This window comes from Lycorma delicatula, chromosome 2 (genome assembly GCF_047948215.1).
Source record: "Lycorma delicatula isolate Av1 chromosome 2, ASM4794821v1, whole genome shotgun sequence".
Lineage (NCBI taxonomy): Eukaryota > Metazoa > Arthropoda > Insecta > Hemiptera > Fulgoridae > Lycorma > Lycorma delicatula.
The window spans coordinates 104489100-104511208 of record NC_134456.1 but is presented as its reverse complement, the minus strand read 5'-3'; the positions used below and the strand labels follow the sequence as shown (position 1 = coordinate 104511208).

Here is a 22109-nt window from a genome sequence, read left to right as displayed (position 1 = left end):
GTGTACAAAGTGAACAAGTGCAAGAATTCAAATATTTGGGCTCACTGGTTCAGGAGAAGAAAGTAGCAACGGTGAAATCCACAGTCGAATTGTTCAACCAACCGCAGCAGTTGATTTCCTGAGGTGGTGCTTGTGGAAACAAAGCAACACCTCGCTGAAGACCTAAGTCCGTCTTTCCCGAATGTATGGAGCAGAAACGTGGACCCTACTTAAGATAGACCCCAGCAAAACTGAAGTGTTCCAGATGCGATGCCTACGCCAGATCATCAGAGTTTCACTTTGCACATATCATATTCTAAATGAGGATATACGGCATCGCTACGAACAACAGCCAATAATAGAAGAACAGATTAAAAAATGAAGATTGTGATGGTTTGACCATGTCTGCATTATGAGTGGAAACCGATTACCATACAAAGTCCTTTGGCATGAACGCCCCATCCACTTTAGAATCCAACGAACAGCTTCAAATAAAACGTGGATCAAGAAGATCGATAATATAAACAATACTTCCTTTACTTCGTACAAGGAAGTAAAAACCGCAGGCTAAACCTTAATGAGGCCAAGACAACGACCATGGATTCCCATGCATGGAAGAGTCTTTTTAGTGAAATCAAACAACTATTGGTACCCACAGCAGCGTACGGGCTTATGAGTCAATCAAATCCAAACACCAGCTAGGATTAAAAGAAGAAAGAACAAACGTAAATCCTCTAATTAAATCAACCTTTTTTTATTCTCTCGTGTATTAAAAGAAAACTTTTCGGTTATGAATTAAATAATGTTTGGGAAAAATATTTTAAATTTTATTTTTTTACCGAACAATTTTTAAATAAGAGTCTTAAAATTTACAATCATAAAAGGTTTCTACTAAATATAACAAAACGACTGAACCCGTACAAATAAATGTTTAACTCATAAAATATATTAGTTATAGAGGTATCACATGAAGAATAAATTTATCATTGTGGTTTAAAAGGCTATTACTAACCAAAGTGCACTCACTTTCTTATTGGATACAATGATTACACAAGTAGCAGTACTATTACTTCGGTAGCACTTTCTTCTGATTACCTTGATATTAACAGCATGTTTCATCCGAGACTATAACCACAATCTAAGCTGGTAACACTAAGAGTGTTATCAGTTGTTTAAAGAAGATATTTAATGTACATTTTATTTTTTACATTAGTGAAGCTAAAGAAGTTTTTTCTAATTCAACTGTAAAGAATTTGTTAATTATTGCTTTTATAGACGCTTTTTGAATGTTATTATTACCATGAAAACAGCTGAATTTTAAAATATGATTAACATAAGAAAACCAATTTTAAAATCTACTTCTTTATATCTCTTAATAATGCATCGAATTTTCATCATGTTTTGTTGAAATACATTTCAAATTCTAATTTGTTTCTTTTAGGTTCTCTTTATCTTTATGAGGTAAATGTTTTTAAATCTAGTATATCAAAAAATGTATATTTAAAAAAAAAATAATCGCTTGATTTATACAAGTAAATCTAATTTCTTAGAGTTAGATTTTTGTTTTCTTATATATTATACAGTACATGATTAAAATCGCATATCATTTTAGTTATAACAGTACAAAATAAATGACAAAGATTATATGATTACATAGATAAAGGAATTTTAGAAATATGATGTTCATAAGCGGGAAAACCTAATAAGGAACATTTATGATGGTTTAAAGAAAATTTTCAGAAAGGAAGTAATTAGAAAAGGTTCGTTCACACATTAAATCTTATATAAACCTTTGGTTCATTTTTTAATGTAACTTTTAACATTTTTAAAAGAGTACTACAAAAATTTTAATTTACCCACGTAAATGAAAATTATAACTACGAATGATTCTAATTTATTACGAAATGATGATTGTTTTTACTTCCTTGTACGAAGTATAGGAAGTATTGTGATCGTGAAAAATTTCAGTTTCCAGATTTCAATGGAAATATCCATTTTGACTATCCCTTAATCCCTTTTGACTGGTTTCGGCGTGGCGTCTGTACCTACGTATGTATGTATCTCGCATAACTCAAAAACGATTAGCTATAGGAGGTAGAAATTTTGGATTTAGGAATGTTGTAACATCTATTTGTGCATCTTCCCTTTTAATTACAATCGACTGAATCAAACGGGAGGCCAAAATCCCATGAAATTTGAATTTTGGACTTTTTTTTAACTGCAGTAATAAGTCCTCACTGAGACCTTTTCAACGGTATATCATAAATGGTACTTAATTTCATTGCCATTTTATAGTCAAAATTTTAATTAATGAAATAATAATTTAAAAAAGTCTCTTGTAAGATTTTTGGATCTTACAAGAGAAGGCACATCGGTTAGAATTAGACTTCATGTCCGTTTTTTTAACTTTTTTTTTAATTTATATTTTTTTAATTGAAATATATTGATTTAATAATAATTATTATTAACACGTGATCGTAAAAAAAAAAATTACAATAAATAATTAGTTGAACAGATCACAAGGTACACATTAGGAAAAAATAATAAATATATAAATTAACATTTTATTAACTTCTAAACTATGAATTTGAGATAAAGGGAGTAATCTTTTTTTTCTAGATAGGAACAATTCTTGTAGAATAAAAAAAATGTATAATTATTTATAATTACGAAACAAATTTTTTAATTAAATTATAGTTTTGTTTGTTAATAATTTAATTTAGTATAATATAAAAATAACGGTGCAAAATTAGAAATTTTGAAAATAACACTTCCAAAAGAAATTTAGTAAAATTTAAAGCAACGAAAGGTAATTGTATTAATTTTTTCAATAATTCACAACAGAAACTTCTGGTCTTAATAGGATTAGAATGTGATCAATAGACCGTTTACTATAGATTCCATGTACATTATATAAGATTCAGTTACCACATCGACATCACCGGTTAGTAAAAAACTTTGTCTAGTAATAATAAACAGATTACAGAATAATCGTTCACAAAAAAAAAAATATGATTCCGTTTAAAGCATTTTGCTTTAAACGTTCATAAATTTTCTTTAAAAAAATAAGAAAAAGTTTCGTTGTTTATTCTAAGATCTACTAGGATCAAGTTACCTAGTCTTATAATGTTAATTTTAACTATATAATAATATATTACAGAAGCATACGTTATTTGGATATGTGTTCAATGGTATCTGATCAGTATTGGTGGTCATGAAAGAAAAATACCATATGTCGATGTTTTAACTAATAGAATTTATCAGTGGTGCCGTTGGGCATCAATACACTCACACAAAACATAAACACTTAGAAATGCATACAAGTGCATGTTAATATATTCAGTTTAAGAGGCAGAGGCATAATTCATAAACACGGGTGTAGTCCGAGATGAGTCACGACAAAACTCAACTATAATTCCTTTTCAGTATCAACCCCCGACCTAACCGTACATCATAACACCCCTCTTGTCATCGCATCGTTTCATCATCTTTTAAATTTTTATTTATAACTTGGTGAGTAGAAATGCAGGGATGGCGACGCTACAGACTAAATTGTGAAAGGCTTACTTTACATATGGATTTATTGTACTCTTTCATTACTTTAAAATGGGAGTGGTTATGAAGAAGAATGGGGCGTGGGTTTTACTTATAATGTACTAAGAGCGGTGAAGAAGTCTACAAAGTCTTATACTTATCTTATCACTTCTTCCCGTTTTCAGGATGAAAAACTCCTAAACATAATAGTTTTTGTTTTTATTAATTTTATTTGTTTTAAAGAATTCATCTTAAAATTTAGGTTTTCACATATTGGAATATAATTACAAAACAATTTACTAATTCATAAGTTTTTGATGACTTAAATTAAAATTTAAATGTTTACTTTTATGAATGTTTCAAAAGACGGTTTTATTATTAAAAAAATCTAATAAATTAATACAATTAACAAGACTAAAACATTGTTTTGTTACTAAATTGTTACTAAATAACAAACATTGTTTTGTTACTAAATAACATTGTATTGTTATTAAATTTGTATCTAATATATTTTAATTTGATTTTTATTTAAAATACTGATAGGGCCTACAAAAAATGTTGCATGTGTGAAAAAATCAGCTCAAGGATGAAAAGACGAAATGGGTGGTATTTGATTAAAGCATGAAAAAACCTAGAGAAATGATATAAATAGACCGCTAGTTATTGTGAATGGGGTTACAATCTATTAAAAAAGAAATTAATAATAAAATCATTAATAATGAAATATGCATAATTTTTTTAATTAATCGTTATTCTATGTTCTTCAAAAAATTATCTTTAATTTTTGAATAAAATTATTTTCAATAGAAGACCAACAACATAAGCAAAGATCCATAAACAATAATCCAATACTAGGTAATGATAAAAAAATGTCGAATTGAGAACCTCTTATCTTTATTGAACAATTAAAAACTACTTACATTTTTTTGTGATATTTTTATAATGTTAACATCCCACGGAGTTTCCCTGTATATTAATAAGTAAAATAAATGTTTTGGTTCTGATTTTAATAATGTGGTATAAAATATTTCCTGTTTTTGGGAATTTTGTTTACGATTTTATTACAAAAATATATAAATGAATTTTCTTAAATGAATCATTACGTTTTTATTATTTAAAATTATATTTATCTTTCAGATTATTACTTTTTTTGCTATAAAAACAGTTTTTGTTAATAATTACCTAACACTATTAAAAGTAAAATAGAAATTTATTTCTTTTCAATTTAATGTTATCGTTAAAATTTAATTTATTTCTAATCAGTAAATGTTTATATATTTATACACACATTAAATAAATAAGAATTATTATTAAAGTCTGTGTTGTATAGCTATGATTTTATAACAAAATTATCATTTATCCGAATTGGTTTCCGTATCATTTGATTCAGATATACGGGGTTTTACTGTAGTACTTTCTTCTTCCATGAATGCTTTGATGTGGGGCCATTCTTCTCTTTCTGGGTCATATACATCAAGGAATTTTTCCCAGTCAGTAGGTCTTAATGTAACAAACAACCTCAGTCCATTTCTTAAAGCTCTTTTTTGATTTTCACCGCAAGTTCCACATCTTGTACGTAAAACCTCTGGTATATATACTGAAAAAAATAAATAATAGATAAGCATTATACTGGATTAAAAAAGAAAAATAATTTATTACAAATGAAAAATCTAAATTAAATTTAATAAAACCTTTTCTTAATTAAATTTTGAAATATCCCTTTGTTTAATTAATTTATTTTAAATATTTTTATTAGCAAATATTTTTAAAATCTTATTGTGGAATAAAAAAATAATGAAATAAAGTTTGATCGTAAAATATTAACGTAATTTGATCTCAGAACCTAATATTTTTATTATTGTGAAAATTACATGTAACGTTTTTTTATATGATAGAATAATGTAATATAAGAATGACAGGCTAATATGACATGTAAGAGAAAAATTAATTACTAAAATATAGAAATATATATCCAAATTAGTATATCAGCAAACGGTTTTGAGGTTAATTCTGGATATTAATTCCTACATTTAAAAAGAACTTAATTTACATTAACAAATATTAATGGTATAATAATGTACAAAACAGTAATTTATAAATACTAATAACTTATTTAATAACTTAACTTTAACAATTTTAATTAATTAATTTAATTAACTTTAATAACTTATATTTGGAGTACAATTTCGGAAAAAAATAAAATGTAGGTACAAAATTGGATAATTTTTGAATTAATAGGGTTTGAAAAATTGGCATATGCAAAAACCCAATACGTTAATTTTTGGCCGATAGCTATACCGGTTGTTTCACGAATATTATAACAAACTTTCAGGTCATGTTCAATTGACGAAAATAAAAAATGTTCACATAAACATAATTTTGAAAACTGTTCGTTAGCGGGTGTCGACTGGTGAAAGATTTCGTCCTGATTTTTGCGTCTTTGGTAAAATTAAATCAGACTGTAATTTTTGAGAACAAAATTAACTTAATTTAATGGGTTTATATGAAACCTGACCTTAAAAAATAAATTAAAAAGAATAGGTCGTAGAATGGAATTTTAGTAGTTTTTAAAAAATCTGGGGTAAAACACAATCGGTTGAAGTAGAAAAACACGATATTGTAGTTTAGTATAAAATAACTTCATTAAATGAACAAGAACTGTATGTTCTTGTTCACCTTCTGTGGTTCACCTTCTTGTTAAACCTTCTGTGTGAAGGTTTAAACAAAACCTGTGGGGAATTTGATTGTGAGTAAAATGGTATGAATAAATCCCAAAACTAAGCACATACATAAGAATTTCTTTTTATAAAATTTAATTCTGAACAAATTTAAAACTTTTATGTGTTTATCCCCCATTTAATAAAACTATTTTACATAAAACATAAAGTACTATGTTTTTGACTACAGTCTTTTGCCCTTTACCACAGATTTCTCACAACTACTAAAAATACAACTCTGGGACCTGTTTTTCTTCAATTATTCAATTTAGATTTCATACACCATTAAATTAATCCATTAATTTGGGTCTTAAGAATTACACTTTGCCTTAAATTTTACAAAAGGCTCAAAAATCAGAGTAAAATCTTTTGCCAACCAACACTCGTAAACGAAGCGTTTCCGAACTTGTTTATATGAATTTTATTCTTTATTTTAATCAGCAAAACTTGTCCTAAAGTTTGTTACACCCTTCCTGTTAGATTCTTCAAATCTCTCTCTAGTTATGCTGAAGCAGCAGAGGATAAAGCTTTTGTCATGAAAGAAAAAAAATTATTAGTAGTTACTCGTTTAAATTCAAAATTCAGCTATACTTTAGAGAAAGTTGTAATATATTGCTACCACTTTGGCTTGCTTTTCCTTTCCCTTGTCAATTTCGATAATATTCAATTATTAATTACGCACACTTTAAAAATTTGTAAACTGCACTCTCCAATTTATAACGAAATAAAAACAAAGATATAAAGAATAAATATCAAAAATAGATATTAGACATGAGACCACTGTATTACTTGCTACGCGATTAATTCAATCCATTTTTTATAAAGAGTTTTATCTGTAAACGATAAATCTATTCTTTAATAGGAAAAAATTGTATTTCCACTGAACTTAATTACCCGAAGCTAAGTTTAGAAATATAAAAAAAAAAAAAATAATCAATCACTGATAATTCTAAAACTGAATAATATTATTTTATTACATTATTACAGAAACTCATTTATAACTGTATTTGTTAACTACGTACTTGACTCTTAACTAACTCTAACTGTACACTTTGTTAACTAACCCTTTGACCTCTCAGCTCTTTACGCTTCTAATCACATTAAAGGTGATAATTAAGATAATTAAGTTATTGTTTGATGCTTAATGAATACTAATGTAAATTTATTTGAATTGTATTAAATATTTAAATTTTGTTTAAAATAAGTCTGATTATATTCAAGCCTGTGATAAAATTGTTTTATAAAAATAAAATTAAAAAAGTGAAATATAATATAATTGAAATTAAGATCATTTAATTTATAAGGCTGTGATAAATGCCTAAAAATATTAGTTTCTCTATATGTCTTTTTTTCTAGTATTAGGCCATTGCTGTGTTTCTAGTGAATACAGTTGTGTTTAATGGATACACAAGTAATAAAATTATATGTATTGATTTAATATGTGGACGTATAAATTGTAAAATTATAAAAGGCAACTGTAATATTAAGTTTATGTGTTTAATTTTGCGTTATTACATTTTATTCTAAAAGAGGAAAAAACCAAATTGTTGGAAATATACAAAAAAACCAACTACGGAAAAACCTCACATTTCAATTGAACTTCATTAATAATAAAGATTGTATCAATACGTTTGTTATAAAAAAGAGAAATAATTTTATTATGAGCTAGAAGAAAGTAGGAAATCATACAATTTTTTATGTCAGGTTTACCCAGAAAGGAAATAGCAATAGATATTTCTGTAATAATAAATAATGTGTATTTTAATTGGCATATATTCAATATTACTTTCTGTATATAAACAACCATGAAAATTCAAGTAATTTTATAATTTATTTTTGTTCTGTTTCTTTTGATTTTGTAACCAATTAAAAATTTAAAGGTATTTCTTTAAAATAATTTCCAGTGATTTAAATTTATTTAAGTCTTTTCTCTTCCATTTGTATTGATTATTAAAAAAAACATTTAAATGATTACTTTTTAAACTTATGTAAATGTAATTTTCTTTATATATACATAAAATTAACCGGGCTGGTCTAGCGATTACCTCGTCCGATATATTATGGTGGTTGGGGTTCAATTAACCACACGTTGTCATACATACATCCTCATCTTCCTTGGTCCGTGGGGTGGGTTGATCATGAAAAATGTTATGTGAAAATGACAACCTTCTAAGATTTATACCAAAAATTGGCGACTCCAAATAAAAACATCAATTTCAGATAAAACACATATTTTATTCATTACAAAATATCTGTTTTAAATGATTAAAAACAGGCGATAATTAGAACTAGAATAATTAAATACAGTTAGATAATTAGTCATGGTTATGGCTAATAAACTTGTTTTATTCAATTTGAAAAGCTGTTTAACAATACATCATCTGTTTTATTCCTTTTTATCAGCTATTTTGTAATTAATAAAAAATGTGGTTTATCTGTAATTGATATTTTTATTTGGAAGCCGTCATTTAGTTTCTATAAATCTTAGAATGTTAAAATTTTGACAGAAAATTTTTAGAACCTTCGTTAAAAAGTCTGTAAAGTTTCGTTAGAAACAGTGGTAGAATGGGTGAGTGAATCTAAATCAAAAGCGTAGGTATGTAAATACGTACATAAAAGCGTACATAGTTAACTACATAAAATACTAGCAGACCCGGCAATGCTTCGCTATTGCTAGATTTGAGTATAATAAATAAATAAATATATATATATTTATTATATATATGTATATATAGGTTAAATGAACACAATTGAAAGTTTGATAAAACATTAACAAAATGAACATTACGGAACTTCACAAAATTTAACCTTCCCCTTTAACCTTTCCCCCATTTCCTTTCACTCATTTTCCTTCTCCCATTTTCCTTTTTGCAATATTCCCTTTTTCTTTCTCCCATTTCCCATTCCACATACCCCACTTTCCCCCTTTCACTTTGTTTCCATTTCCTTCCCCTATTTCTCTTTCCCTTAATTTCCTTTACCCCTTCCTCTTTTCCCCCTTTACCATTTTATTTTTTCTCCTTTCCCTTCCCATTTCCTTTGCCTGGTTTTCCTTTTCCCCATTTCCCCTTCTTCCCTTTTTACCTTCTTCCCTTTTATTTTTTCGATTTTCCCTCTTTCAACATTGAAATGGAATCGTAAAATATTTAGTATAGCGTGTGTTGCTTTTACGTCCAATCGATAGAGCTGTTTTTAAAAAAAAGTATGTTTTTACCTATCACAGGAGTGACATCTTAGGTATATAAGTAGTAATTATATAAAAACGCGGGTATTCGAATGCAACATTGTATCAAAATTTCAAAGCAATCGGTGAAGAACTTTCGGAGATTTAAGATTTTGAACAAAGGAAAATTTATATTTTTATTTATATAAATATTGTTTATATCTTTTTATTATTTTATTATTCATATAGCTTTTTAAATATACACCGATATATATTTTTTAAACCATTTTCAATGTATCTGCTTAAAAGTTGAGAACTACTGGTGTAAGTAATTCATAATTTTACGGACGAAGAATTTTAAAAAAATTATTAACAACCTCATGTAACTGAATTTTTGTATATATAAGACTGTAAAATATACTCGTAGTTTGGGTAATATTAATTTGTTGAATCTAATGTCCGTATTGCGATAACTTTCCTCGGAGATAATTTTGCTTAACTTAATTGATAACCAGCCAAGCTATTATTTTCTAAATAAGCTTACAGAGTAGTAGTAATAGTAATAACTTTTGATATGATTTGCCATCAATGCAAACATAATTTTATTAAATAAAAAAAATAAAAATAAAAATAATAATAATTAAAAACATAACCAAATTGGTTGTCTGACCGAGTTGAATTAAAAATTAGTTTTTGTTAATTGCTAATAAAGAAGCTTACTTCAAAATTATACAAAAAAGAATAATTTTTAATAAGAATGTTATATTATTGTATTATAACTATAGTAGACTATAGTCAGATTATGTTTGGTTTGTTTGAATAAAAAGACCTAAAATAATAAAAAAAATTATTGCAAATGTTAGTAATGGAATTAAATGAATACGTAACTGAATAAGTTAATCATAAGTTGGAAATTTTTTATTATAAACAACCATATACTCATAGATAAAAAATGAAAGTAGAATTGCGCGAAATATGATCTGAATTGAATTATAAATTACGCAACCCAATAATTCGCGAACTTAAAAAATTTAGAAATGAGAAAAACAAAAAACTGGCAAAAGAACTAAAGAACTAAAGAACTAATTACAGTATTTCAAAACAAGTAAAATAATCAGTTAATAAACAAATCGAAATAATTATTTTCCGTACCATACGTACGAGTAGTGATAACATTTCGTTGTTCGCCCAGAAAAAAACAAACAAGCAAATCCATATTGGGTCCCAGCTGGCGGTTGAATTTACGTAAAGTGTTCTGTCAAGGCTTACAGTGTATTTAAGGAATTAATTTTTGGTTCCAAATTACGATTAATTTTTTTTATTTACACAGTTTATAATTACATAATAATATTATAAATTTAAGATAACATCTTACTCAACGTATTTGAATGATACAAATAAATAAAAGACCAAACCCTGTCTGATCTAATATCTATGTACATTAAAAACTGGATATGTGTAAAATTATTTCAACATCAAACATGTAGGGAATTTTTACAATTTTACATACCTATTATTAATCGGACTTCGATCATAGCTTTTCAGTCTTTCATCTGGTAGTTGCGGGTTCATATTTGACGGTTTTTATACACTAAAAACTCCATTTCATAATCCACATCCTAAATCTACGATTTTTATGAAGAATTAATAAAATAAAGTAATTATAATAATTAAAGAATTACTATTTTCCATTTTTTACTTTACATCTAATTTCAAAATTTTTTAAATTTATTTTTATTTTTCTGAGTTTATTATGAACTAAGTTTACCTTATATTTCAAACTATATTTCTGCGGTTTCATTTTATCTGATTTGTAAAAAAAATCTCCAAACAGATTTTTAAGAAATATTTACTTCTTAAAATGATTATAACGGTTAAGTTTATAATTATATTTCAATTATAATATTATAAAAACTATAATAAATGAAAATTATATTAAAAAACAAATAGAATTTTCTTCTTTTTTTTGTTGTTTGATCGCATCACCACATAAGCTCAAGCTTATGTGCACAAGCTTCAAAGCTTGTGCGTGGGATATGAAAATGGAATTTTGTAGCTTATGAAAGATGCCATACCTGTCCGGGATTCGAACACGGAACCTTCGGATGAAAGACCGAGACGCTACCACTACTGTGGTAATATATAATAATAATATAATATACAATAAGAATAATCGTCAAAAGACTGTTGTGTTTTCTGTAATAGTAGGATGAAGAACTCAAATTAGCGGTTTTGTTTACGTGTGTCCCTTACGAAGTACTGTGTGCGTAATGAAAATAGTCTAGTGGTCATGGCCTGATTTGACATTTTTTATCCGATGTTTGATGTTTACTTATTTAAGTCGCTAATATATCTTATTGTTAATGCGCCTATAAACAAATAATGGAAAAAAAAATTATTTATCCTAATTCGCAGAAAAAAATTAAATGACATGTAATATTATTATTTATATCAACAATAATTATTCTTTCATTACAATTTTTACAATGATTAATTTATCGTTTCAGAAAAATCTGTAGTGTAAAAATATAACTGAAAAATTTTGTAAATTATATACCCATTAAAAAGTAATATAAAATATATTGCAATGAAACAGAAAATTAATGATTTTTGTGTATCTGACGGATGAATTACGACAATAACGATTATAATATAAATTAAAAACTGACCTTTTGCTTCGTGTCCAAAATGTGAACAATTTCCTGTATTTAAGAAACAATTTAAATATGAATCAACCAATCGATGATTTTTTAATATCGAACCTACATCGACATTTTCAAACATTTTATCGAAAATAGCTAAATCAGGATCTGGTTCTAAGCAATATCCTGATTTCCCTTGAATAACTGATAACATCAATATAATAATTAATTCCCTCATGTTGCTTTATTTTTAAGATTGCTTTTATCGCTCTCGCAACTTATATTATATTACGACTACATCCGGTACAGTCATGCTATCATTCTTAAATTGCTACTATTATTAACTGATATGTAATTATTATTACATGATAATAACAGGTACAATTATGCATGTAAGTATGTTAGCATAAACTAATACTTACAGCACAAAATTTGCTTATGAAAAATCATACATGTGCGTTTGCGTTTAAACACATATACTCAGAGCAATTATTGCCATATTTGTGGAGAAAAGATTACTGGAAGATTGACGCTAATTCTTACAAAATAAATTTGGTTATTTTAAATAAAAAAAAGTTTTTATATGGGAAAACTAAAATATTTATTGGCCATGCTGATTAAAAATTAGCAACCAACTAGCCGATTAATATTTTGCTGTACTAGTCACGCACGGTATGACTTTGCCGAAGAGTTTGAAACTTAAAATCATAAAAATCGGTGTTCTTATTACTTTTTGTTATAGATTTTTTGCTAAGCTATAAATTTTATTTGGTTATTAAAAATATTATATAAAACTCTGAGGAAAATGATAGAAAACAACTCTTTTTGATTACTTTGTACCTGTTTAAAAAGCGGAAAGTGTTCTACAATATACCCTATCAATTCCCTTGATTAGAAAACTCTTCTCATTTTTTACTCATGCAGTTTAGGAGTTTTTTGGAAAATAAATCTTCTAGTTAATCATTTTTGCAGTAGTAATAATTCATCCAAAAATTATTATTATTAAAATTATTATTGAATTTTTTTCGTTTTGGCAAAAGAAAAGAAGTTAACGAACACATTATCTCATGAATGTTATTATTATTATATAATTAATTATTTATTACTTTTTTTTGTCTTGAGTCATTTGACTGGTTTTATGCAGCTCTCCAAGATTCCCTTTCTAGTGTTAGTCGTTTCATTTCGGTATACCCCCTACAGCCTACATCCCTAACAATTTGTTTACATATTCCAAACGTTGCCTTCCTACACAATTTTTTCCTTCTACCTGTCCCTCCAATATTCAAGCGACTATTCCAGGATGCCTTAATATGTGGCTTATAAGTCTGTCTCTTCTTTTAACTATATCTTTCCAAATGCTTCTTTCTTCATATATTTGGTGCAACACCTCTTCATTTCTCACTTTATCCACCCATCTGATTTTTAACATCCTCCTATAGCACCACATTTCAAAAGCTTCTAATCTTTTCTTCTCAGGTACTCCGATCGTCCAAGTTTAACATCCATATAAAGCGACGCTCCAAACATTTACTTTCAAAAATCATTTCCTGACTTTTAAATTAATTTTTGATGTAAACAAATTATATTTCTGACTGAAGGCTCGTTTCGCCTGTGCTATTCGGCATTTTATATCGCTCCTGCTTCGTTCATCTTTAGTAATTCTACTTCCCAAATAACAAAATTCTTCTACCTCCATAATCTTTTCTCCTCCTATTTTCACATTCAGTAGTCCATCTTTGTTATTTCTACTGCATTTCATTACTTTCGTTTTGTTCTTGTTTATTTTCATGCGGTAGTTCGTGCGTAGGACTTCATCCATGCATTCATTATTTTAATTAATTATATATAATTGTAATATATTATTGCATTCTTTGAGCAAAGTGAATGTTATGTAATGTTAATGTTAGTGAATGTTATAATGGGGTTACAGTACTTTTACCTTTCCACAGCAGTTATTTTAAAAGATTTTGTTGTAATTACCACATTTCCTTGTCATAATATTGATTGATTTTAATAACTACATGCCTATGTTTATTTAGGTGAACATAGTTTTTATACATTTAAAAATATAACTATACCTATCTTAATTATTCCTAAAGTAATTGTTAAAACATTAAAAAAGGTTTATAATTGATGTTTGCTTTTAAAAGCAAACTTTACAAGATAGATTCATTTTCTTTAGATATTTTTAAAAGAGAAAATTAAGTGGGCAATAAAATATACCACACGGGATATTTTACTATTGTTAATTGAGTTATTAATGCTTAAAGGTAGAAAATATAACGCTACTAGTGAAATCAGTACATGGTGTGTTATATAATTACGTAATAACCTGTATATGTAGTTTGTTCAATTTTTGTTTGTTGTTTATATCAAGACAATCTTAGAGACCCGGGTGAATAATGCTAGATAATAGTTGACTTATTCATTATCTGACGGCGTGTACTTCTGAAGGAATACGGAAAATTTGTTATCTATCTATAAAGTTCTTGCCTTAGCACACAATTACGTAATAATTTTGGCAAAACTTTGTATGACTTCTGATAATATTAATGATGAGGGTTGTTAACTCAACCCCTTCAGAATTGATAAGGTAAGTAATCATACACACATAACCTTAAATAATGGAAAAATTATAAGTCTAATCTCTCATATTTTTATCTATAGCTTCTAAAATTATTATAATGTTTTTACCGTAAAAGATTCTCTATTAGTGACAATTTTTCTTTTTTTTCAGGTAAGAAAAGATAAAAAAAACTTGAAGTCATACAATTTTAATGTAATTATCATGTAAGTATTATCATTTGTATAAAATAGAATAAAAAACCTCAGTTATTCGTAAACGTTTATGTTAAATAATTACAAATAAATAAATAAATTTCTCAGGTTTCTATAAATAATTATAAAATTATGAAAAATAAAACATCTGAAAGAAGTTTGGCTTAAAACATTATTTATTATAAATGATAAAAAAGTAATAAATATTTTAAAAATGAGATTCAATTTAAAAGTGTTTTATTCCGGATCGTTCCGGTGAAATAGATTTGAATACGAAATAACTGAAATACTCCTTACTGTACATAAGGCTGGAGAGAAGTTTGTAATAAGCTTTTTTAAGAAAACATGATAAAGACAAAGAAAGTTAAGTAATAAATAAGAAACTAAATAAAAATTAACTAGATAGGAAGGTTGTTGTAATAACTAAGGAACTAAAGTAATAACGAAAGGTAATTGCAAAATAAATCATTAGAATAAAGACAGATGAGAAAATAAACATTAAACATTTTTAGTTTATTCGACTAAATTTAAAATTAACTGGTAATCTAAGACGAGAAAAGTAGTAATAAGTTATTCTAGAAGTAAATTATCTTAGAACTAAATAGTTCTCATTTATCTATTTCCTGTTAATTCCTACCGTGTAGACGTCACAAAATGACTCCACTGATTTTATTCTCTGACAGTTATTTCAACAGAATCCACGATTTACTGTTCTTAAATGAAGCTTTCTTTACCGTTCATTTCCATCTCAAGCTTGGTTTGATGCTTCTTTTATATGAGGCCGGTCCAAAAAGTAATGGTACTAATTTTCGGCTACTAGGAAAAAAATATCGATCAATGTTCAAATATGTAAGAATAGTACATTCTTAGACGCTGTAAGTTATAGTTGACTCTATATTAGTTATAGCTTAATCAATATAGCACATTAAGCTATATCGAAAACTGAATATCGATTCGGTTTTGTATTCGTTAAAAAAATTAACTTCCGAAAAACAAACAGTGTTGGAAGAAGCATTCAATGAGGAGTGTGGATCACATAAAACATATTTTCGGTGACATTCTGCATTTTTGGTTGGAGGAGAGTGCGTGAATTCATGACAAGAACGGGTTGATCGAGAACGTTGAAAACGATGTTATGATGAATACAGCTAGCGTTATCATTCAAGAAAACCGCTGCATTGGTGTGCAGTAGTTGGAGGAACTGTTACACGCCTCAAAAAAACATACAATATTCTGAGCTAGCGGTTGCATATGAAACGCGTTGCCTCTCATTTGGTTTCGCAACATTTAAGGTTTACCATATGGAATACTGCGTATTCGCCTACAAAGAATTATTTGTTGGCTTGCTATAACAAGGAAGGAACAAGCTTTTTGTAAAATGTGGTATCCCTGAATGAGTTTTGGATATTCCATTATGTCCCTGAGATGAAACAACTAAGCTCCCGACGAAAGTCAACTTCACTCCCTTCGAAAAAAGCGAAAGCTGTACGCAGTGTGCGTAAAGTCATGATGATGATGATCTTTTGTCATCATGAAGGATTCATTTACCAACATCGAGTACCTACAGGGATACTGTGAATGGTCTGGTACACTAATGTGATGAAGATAATGCTGACTCACTTCACTTCAGAAAAAACATTCTGAAAAACAATTGAAGAGTTTCTGTTGCATCACAATAATGGGAGCGCCCCATGCCGCTCAGTTAATCTCCGACATCTTTTTAAATGGAAAAAAATTAAAACGCTTCCTCACCCACACTGCGCAGCCCAGATATTACTTCGTGCGACTTCTGGCTGTTGTCAGAGGTGTAGAAAGATCTGAAGATTTGAGAAAAATTTAGATCTCGTTAAGGCCTTCGAGGAAAATGCAAGATGTTTTCGTAAAATGGCCTAGATCTTGTGTTTGAAAAGTACATCAAGCGTTGGAAGCAGTGTGTTGCACTTAAGGGAGACTATTTTGAAACTAAAAACTAAAAAACTTGAGGATTTTGTTTGTTCCAAAAATGTTCTTTTACACGACTGTGAAAAATTAGTAGTTAAAAAGAAATACCAGAATAGCTCCTAATTTCTATAATAAATGGTAAAGGAGAATATTGTATATTAAATAAACTGACAAAAAAAAACATGAAAAAATTATCGGAATAGTAAAGGAAAAAAGAATTAAAAGTCAAATGTCGGAAGTAAACATGATAATCAAATATTTCGAAAAGATTATTATAATCCATTGGAAGACTGGATCTCCAGCGTAGGAAGGCGACCCAAAAACTACAACTTTAGTTTGAAAATTTTAATCTGAATCTGCATTTGTAGTTTTCTTTTCAAAATAGTCTCCCTTAAGTGCAACACACTGCTTCCAACGCTTGATGAACACAAGATCTAGGCCATTTTTCGAAAACATCTTGCATTTTCCTCGAAGGCCTTAACGAGTTCTAAATTTACCTCAAATCTTCAGATCTTTCTACACCTCTGACAAAACTAAAAAAGTTTTTAGTTACAATATTTTCTAGTCAGTATATGTGAACAAGTGCAACATATTGATCTGATTCTATATTGAAATGATTTTTATCTGGTTGAAGAATTTTACTTCTGTCTTTTCCAATCAGAACTATTATTTAAAACCAATTTTAAGTTATGTTTTTATTATTAATCTGCAATATATGATTTTACAAAGGAAATTCTTCTTTAAATTACTTATTACTATTAATTATAACAATTTTATTATCTAATAATTAAACAAATTTTTAGGTTTAATTAATTTTTATTTTTTATAATGTTATATTATAAAAAATTGTTAGAAAGTCAATGTCTACATGTTAGAAGAAAATATCAGTTTTTTGTTTAATCTTAGTAATCTTATATCACCATGAGGAGAACCTTTCTGAAAATGTTTTGATAATACATTTAAATAATGTTATATAATATTTATTTCATTTTTGTTAATTTGTAATTTTCTTTTTAACGCAATCAATTCTAACTTTATTTTTTTACCGCTTTCTATTAAAAAATGTACTATAAAATTAACTAGACATTAAATACATCTAAATTTGTATTGATTATAAAGCTTCCTAATTCCATCTGGAATTTTCTGTGTTCGTATCTCGGAGTACGCAATGAGGTATTTTGGTTTTGTGAATGTCTGTGATAAAATAAAGATCATTAAAATTAACTTTAATTTGTAGGTAAATTATTTAATTCATCTTTCATCATCTTAATTTATCTTTCAAAAAGATAATTAAATATTTTTTTGACTTTCAAATTTAACTGGAATTTGATTGTAAAATCGTTTAAGTAGGATTCTTTTTTTTCAAAAAAAAAAAAAATTAATTATAATAATTTCAAATTATCCTTATACTATTTTCTTTTAAAAATAAAAAAGACAGTATTATTTGTTACCATCAAATATTATAAGAAAAAATATATTGTAATTTATAAACAAAATCTGTATTTTTGTCTGCGACTAAATTATATTGTACTTTAAATAGAAACTAGAAATAATTAATTAAAAAAAGGAAAAATCTATTTAAATTTTTTCCGCTACTATATAAGATTCTAAGAATAACTTTTAATCTTGACTGTACCGTGACCGTGATCAGGCTGTATTTAACAATGATTGGTGGTCTTCAGACAGACACTGATTATGGTTTTTAAGTAGCTCCTGTCTTTACGCAGTTCCGCTTCTTTGCACGCGATATACAATAAACAAACTGAATAAAGTTCTTCGGCATCCTTTCCTTTGTCTTCTGAATAGGATAATGGAATTTTTACTAACTATATAATCTACAGCAGATTAAGGAAAACACTTCCTTTTCTAGAAATAGATGGATTCAAATAGAGAGAGATATTACGCTCTTAATTTTTTTAACTTAGAAATTATTTTATTACGGCAATTCATTTTTTTTTTTTGTCTTATATAAAATTTTTATAACTGCTGTAATCCTACTTTATACCTGAAACTTTTATAGTGTACTTATCATTATTCAAGTTATATTTTATCCAAAAAAATTACAATGAAATTGCAAACCGTACGGTAAGAGTTTGGCAGATATCATTTCTTCCGCTCAAAAAATTAATTTAGAATTTTCTTTAAAAAAAATACATGTAAAATATATGTAATAGACAATAGATATAATAATAGATAATAAACAATGTTCAAGCGCTTCATATAATAAGCAAAAAAATAAATAAATGTATAAAACAATTTGTTAAAAACCTCCTACCGGTCGGAATTTAATTTATTAAACAACCAACGAATAATCATAAGAATTGTATCATTTCTGTAAGTGTGATATATATTACGTATAAATGAAATCGGGCCGGTAAGAATTTTGTAACAGGTGTTTCTTTTTTTTTTGACTTATTATATGGAACGCGTAAACATTTTTTATTATCTATTATTGTAAATTACATATATTTAACATGTATTTTTTTTTAAAGAAAATTCAAAATTAATTACAGATTCTGATAATAGAAATGTAGTGTCTTACGTTCTTTGATATCAGTATCGTTTTGTTAAAAACACTTTTATTTATAATACAGAAATTTTTGTTTTTTGAGCGGAAGAAATTATATCTGCGAGACTCTTTCCGTACAGTTTACAACTTCATAGTAATTTTTTTTGATATCACTGCATTTTGTTAGATTATTCTTTTATTTTTGTATGAATTATTGATTGTTATCTAATGGATTTATTATTAAAATTTATTGCCTTAGAACAAACAAATTGAACTTCACGGCCAATTGTTTTTTGTTGATAGTCATATCATTCACTTCATACCATATTTTTCCTTTTTTAATAAAACTAGTATTTTAACTTTACGAATCGAAAATCCGTGTTGTAACATTGCACTTATATCTTTGTAAATGTAACCCTAGATTTTTATCGTTAAATTCAATTTTACCAATCGAATTTATTTCTGTTTTATTTATTCCTTTTTTAATAAAACTAGTACATTCTGCTTTGTAAACTAATACTTTTATTTTTTTTTAAAGAAACGATGGGAATTAAAAAAAAAATGTTTCATCAGTACTTTCATTTATATAACAGCATTTAGTATTAAAGCAAGCTGTAGTATATTTCGTTTAAATTTTATTTCATGTACATTATAAAGTTTTCATGCTACCTAGTACTATCAAGTACTGCTATCTAGCGGTGCGATTCATAAAGGTACATTAAAAAAATGAATAAAATGACATATTCGAGTCCCGCGGTTCATCAAATGGAAGAAAAACGTTGTCTAACAAAATTCAAGGCATTTTTTAAAACTATTCTTTATTACTAATCTAACTGAACTGAAATATAATGTTTTCTCACTTATTTTTCCCCTTTTCATTTCACTGTTAGATTAGGTCATGTTAAGAACTGTAAACGTAGTTCGTTGACTTTGTCGCCTTTTACCAAAGATGTTCTAACGAACTCCATGATAAATACTGTTAAAAAAATTATCGTTTATCTTTAAGGAATGCAATCCCTCTGATGGAAACCGTATACTCGTAGTAAAAAAGAAAGTTAACATCATCAATAACCTCATTATGGCATTGATTTAAATAACTCAACGTAAATTTTGAATAGTTATGACAAAAAACTAGTATATTAAAATTATAAGGAACGGGCTAAGTTGAACATAATTTTTTTTTGTAATTTCATCACCAATTATCAGAAATCTACAATCAATCAAATAATTTCAATACAATACTTCGGACAACAAAATCACATCTATCTTTAGATAAAACATAATACATGCAATGATTTACAAAAAAAGTAACAAACTTTCAGGATATTTTCTATTGGTAAAATTTAGAAGAAAGTTCATATAAACGTAGTTTCTGAAATTATTCATTAGCGAGTGTCGTGAAAAATTTTGTGTTTATTCCTGAAAATTCTGTAAAATAAAGCCAAAATAATTTTAAATATAATTTAGTGTTTTTATATGATAAAATGAAAGAAGTAGAACAGTATTTTTAGTGTTTTTTGGTAAAGCTAGGACAAAGGTTGGGTACAAAAACACACTATTTTATGTTTGGTGTAAAATAACATTGTTTAATGCGTAATGAACAACATAAAAATATTTTAAAGAAAACTTATAGAGAATTTAATTCTGAGTAAAATGATACGAATAAAGTCTACAAAAGCTAATAATTACAAACGTCTGAATTTCGAAGTTTATTAAAAACAAAACGTATCAAAATGAGGACGATTTCAACTAGATATTAAAAGAAAAAAATATTTTCAGCGCTACAAAAGAAAATAATTAAATATTTTAGAAACATAATAAGTACAAACAAAAACAATAAAACTGAACTCGAAACTGTTTTTATAGAGCTTTATTCACTGAACTTTAATTTATTCTAAGATAGCTTTGAAGTTTTATGGTACTTAACAACTTTTAAATGTATATCTGATCTTTTAAAATTCATTCATACCAGATCACATTCTTCCATGTTTAATAGCTTATATTTATAAATACAGAATATATTTATACAGTTAGAATAGAATGACTCTTTCCTTAAGCATCTTAAGGGATTTGCTTATATGTTTTTTGTTTTGAAATTAGGTTTTTACAGAATATTTTAACGTGAAGATTTTTAGGAATTTATTTTATATATACGACTCACATACCTATACATAAAACTAAATATAAAAGTTTTACAACTTCCATACAAATAACTGTTTCAGTAAAAACGTACCGTTATAATATACAAATTTAAGATATATTCATAAAAAGGTTGTCATTAAGATGTCTTTCACGGTTCCTTAGAAAAATTTGAAAAATCTGAAATTCATGAAATCCTTATTGAATCTGTAATAAAGTAATTTCTACCGATCTCCGTGGCTGAGAGAGTAGCGCTAGGCATTTCGAATCCCGGTCAGGCATGGCATCTTTTCATACTCTACCAATTTCCACCGTGGTAATGAATATTGATTGCCAGCTCTTAAAAAAAAATGCAAAATTTAAAAAAAAATTCTACTTTAAATGTTATAATTGAAATTCGCGTAAAATTAAAAACTAAAAATTGGTTTAATTATAGTTATAATACTACATCGAAATGTTAAAATTTTAATAATAAAAGTATAATTTTTTTACTTTTTAATACAATTTTAAATCGGTTTTATTTAAATAAAAAAAACAAAAAAAAAACAGTTTTAATGAATTGTTTTTTATTAATAATCTTAAAATATGATAAGCTTACAAAAAAAGCTGCTCTTTTTTAATTTGTTTTTGATTAAAAAAGTAATTATCCCAGTATTTGCCAGGATGGATTAAAGAAAAATAGTTAAACCTTGATAAAAATAGTTAGT

The 22109-nt window shown here is 26.9% G+C and overlaps 1 protein-coding gene across 1 annotated transcript; it reads right to left on the bottom strand.

The window, feature by feature from the left end:
* Positions 1-3896: 3896 nt before the first annotated feature.
* On the bottom strand, positions 3897-12273 carry LOC142320228 (ejaculatory bulb-specific protein 3-like). The gene is made up of 2 exons (XM_075357926.1): positions 12063-12273; positions 3897-5110 (listed from the first exon to the last, which is right to left on the bottom strand). The coding sequence occupies exons 1-2, from the start codon at positions 12271-12273 to the stop codon at positions 4866-4868; spliced, it is 456 nt and encodes a 151-aa protein (XP_075214041.1). The 3' UTR covers positions 3897-4865.
* Positions 12274-22109: the final 9836 nt, after the last annotated feature.

What these genes read in the sequence shown, in the direction of transcription:
- LOC142320228 (XM_075357926.1), bottom strand. Translation starts at nt 12,273, where the DNA reads ATGAGGGAATTAATTATTATATTGATGTTATCAGTTATTCAAGGGAAA. An exon ending in TTTTGGACACGAAGCAAAAG is followed by an intron (nt 5,111 to 12,062) that starts GTCAGTTTTTAA and finishes TATTTTTTTCAG; the next exon opens with TATATATACCAGAGGTTTTA.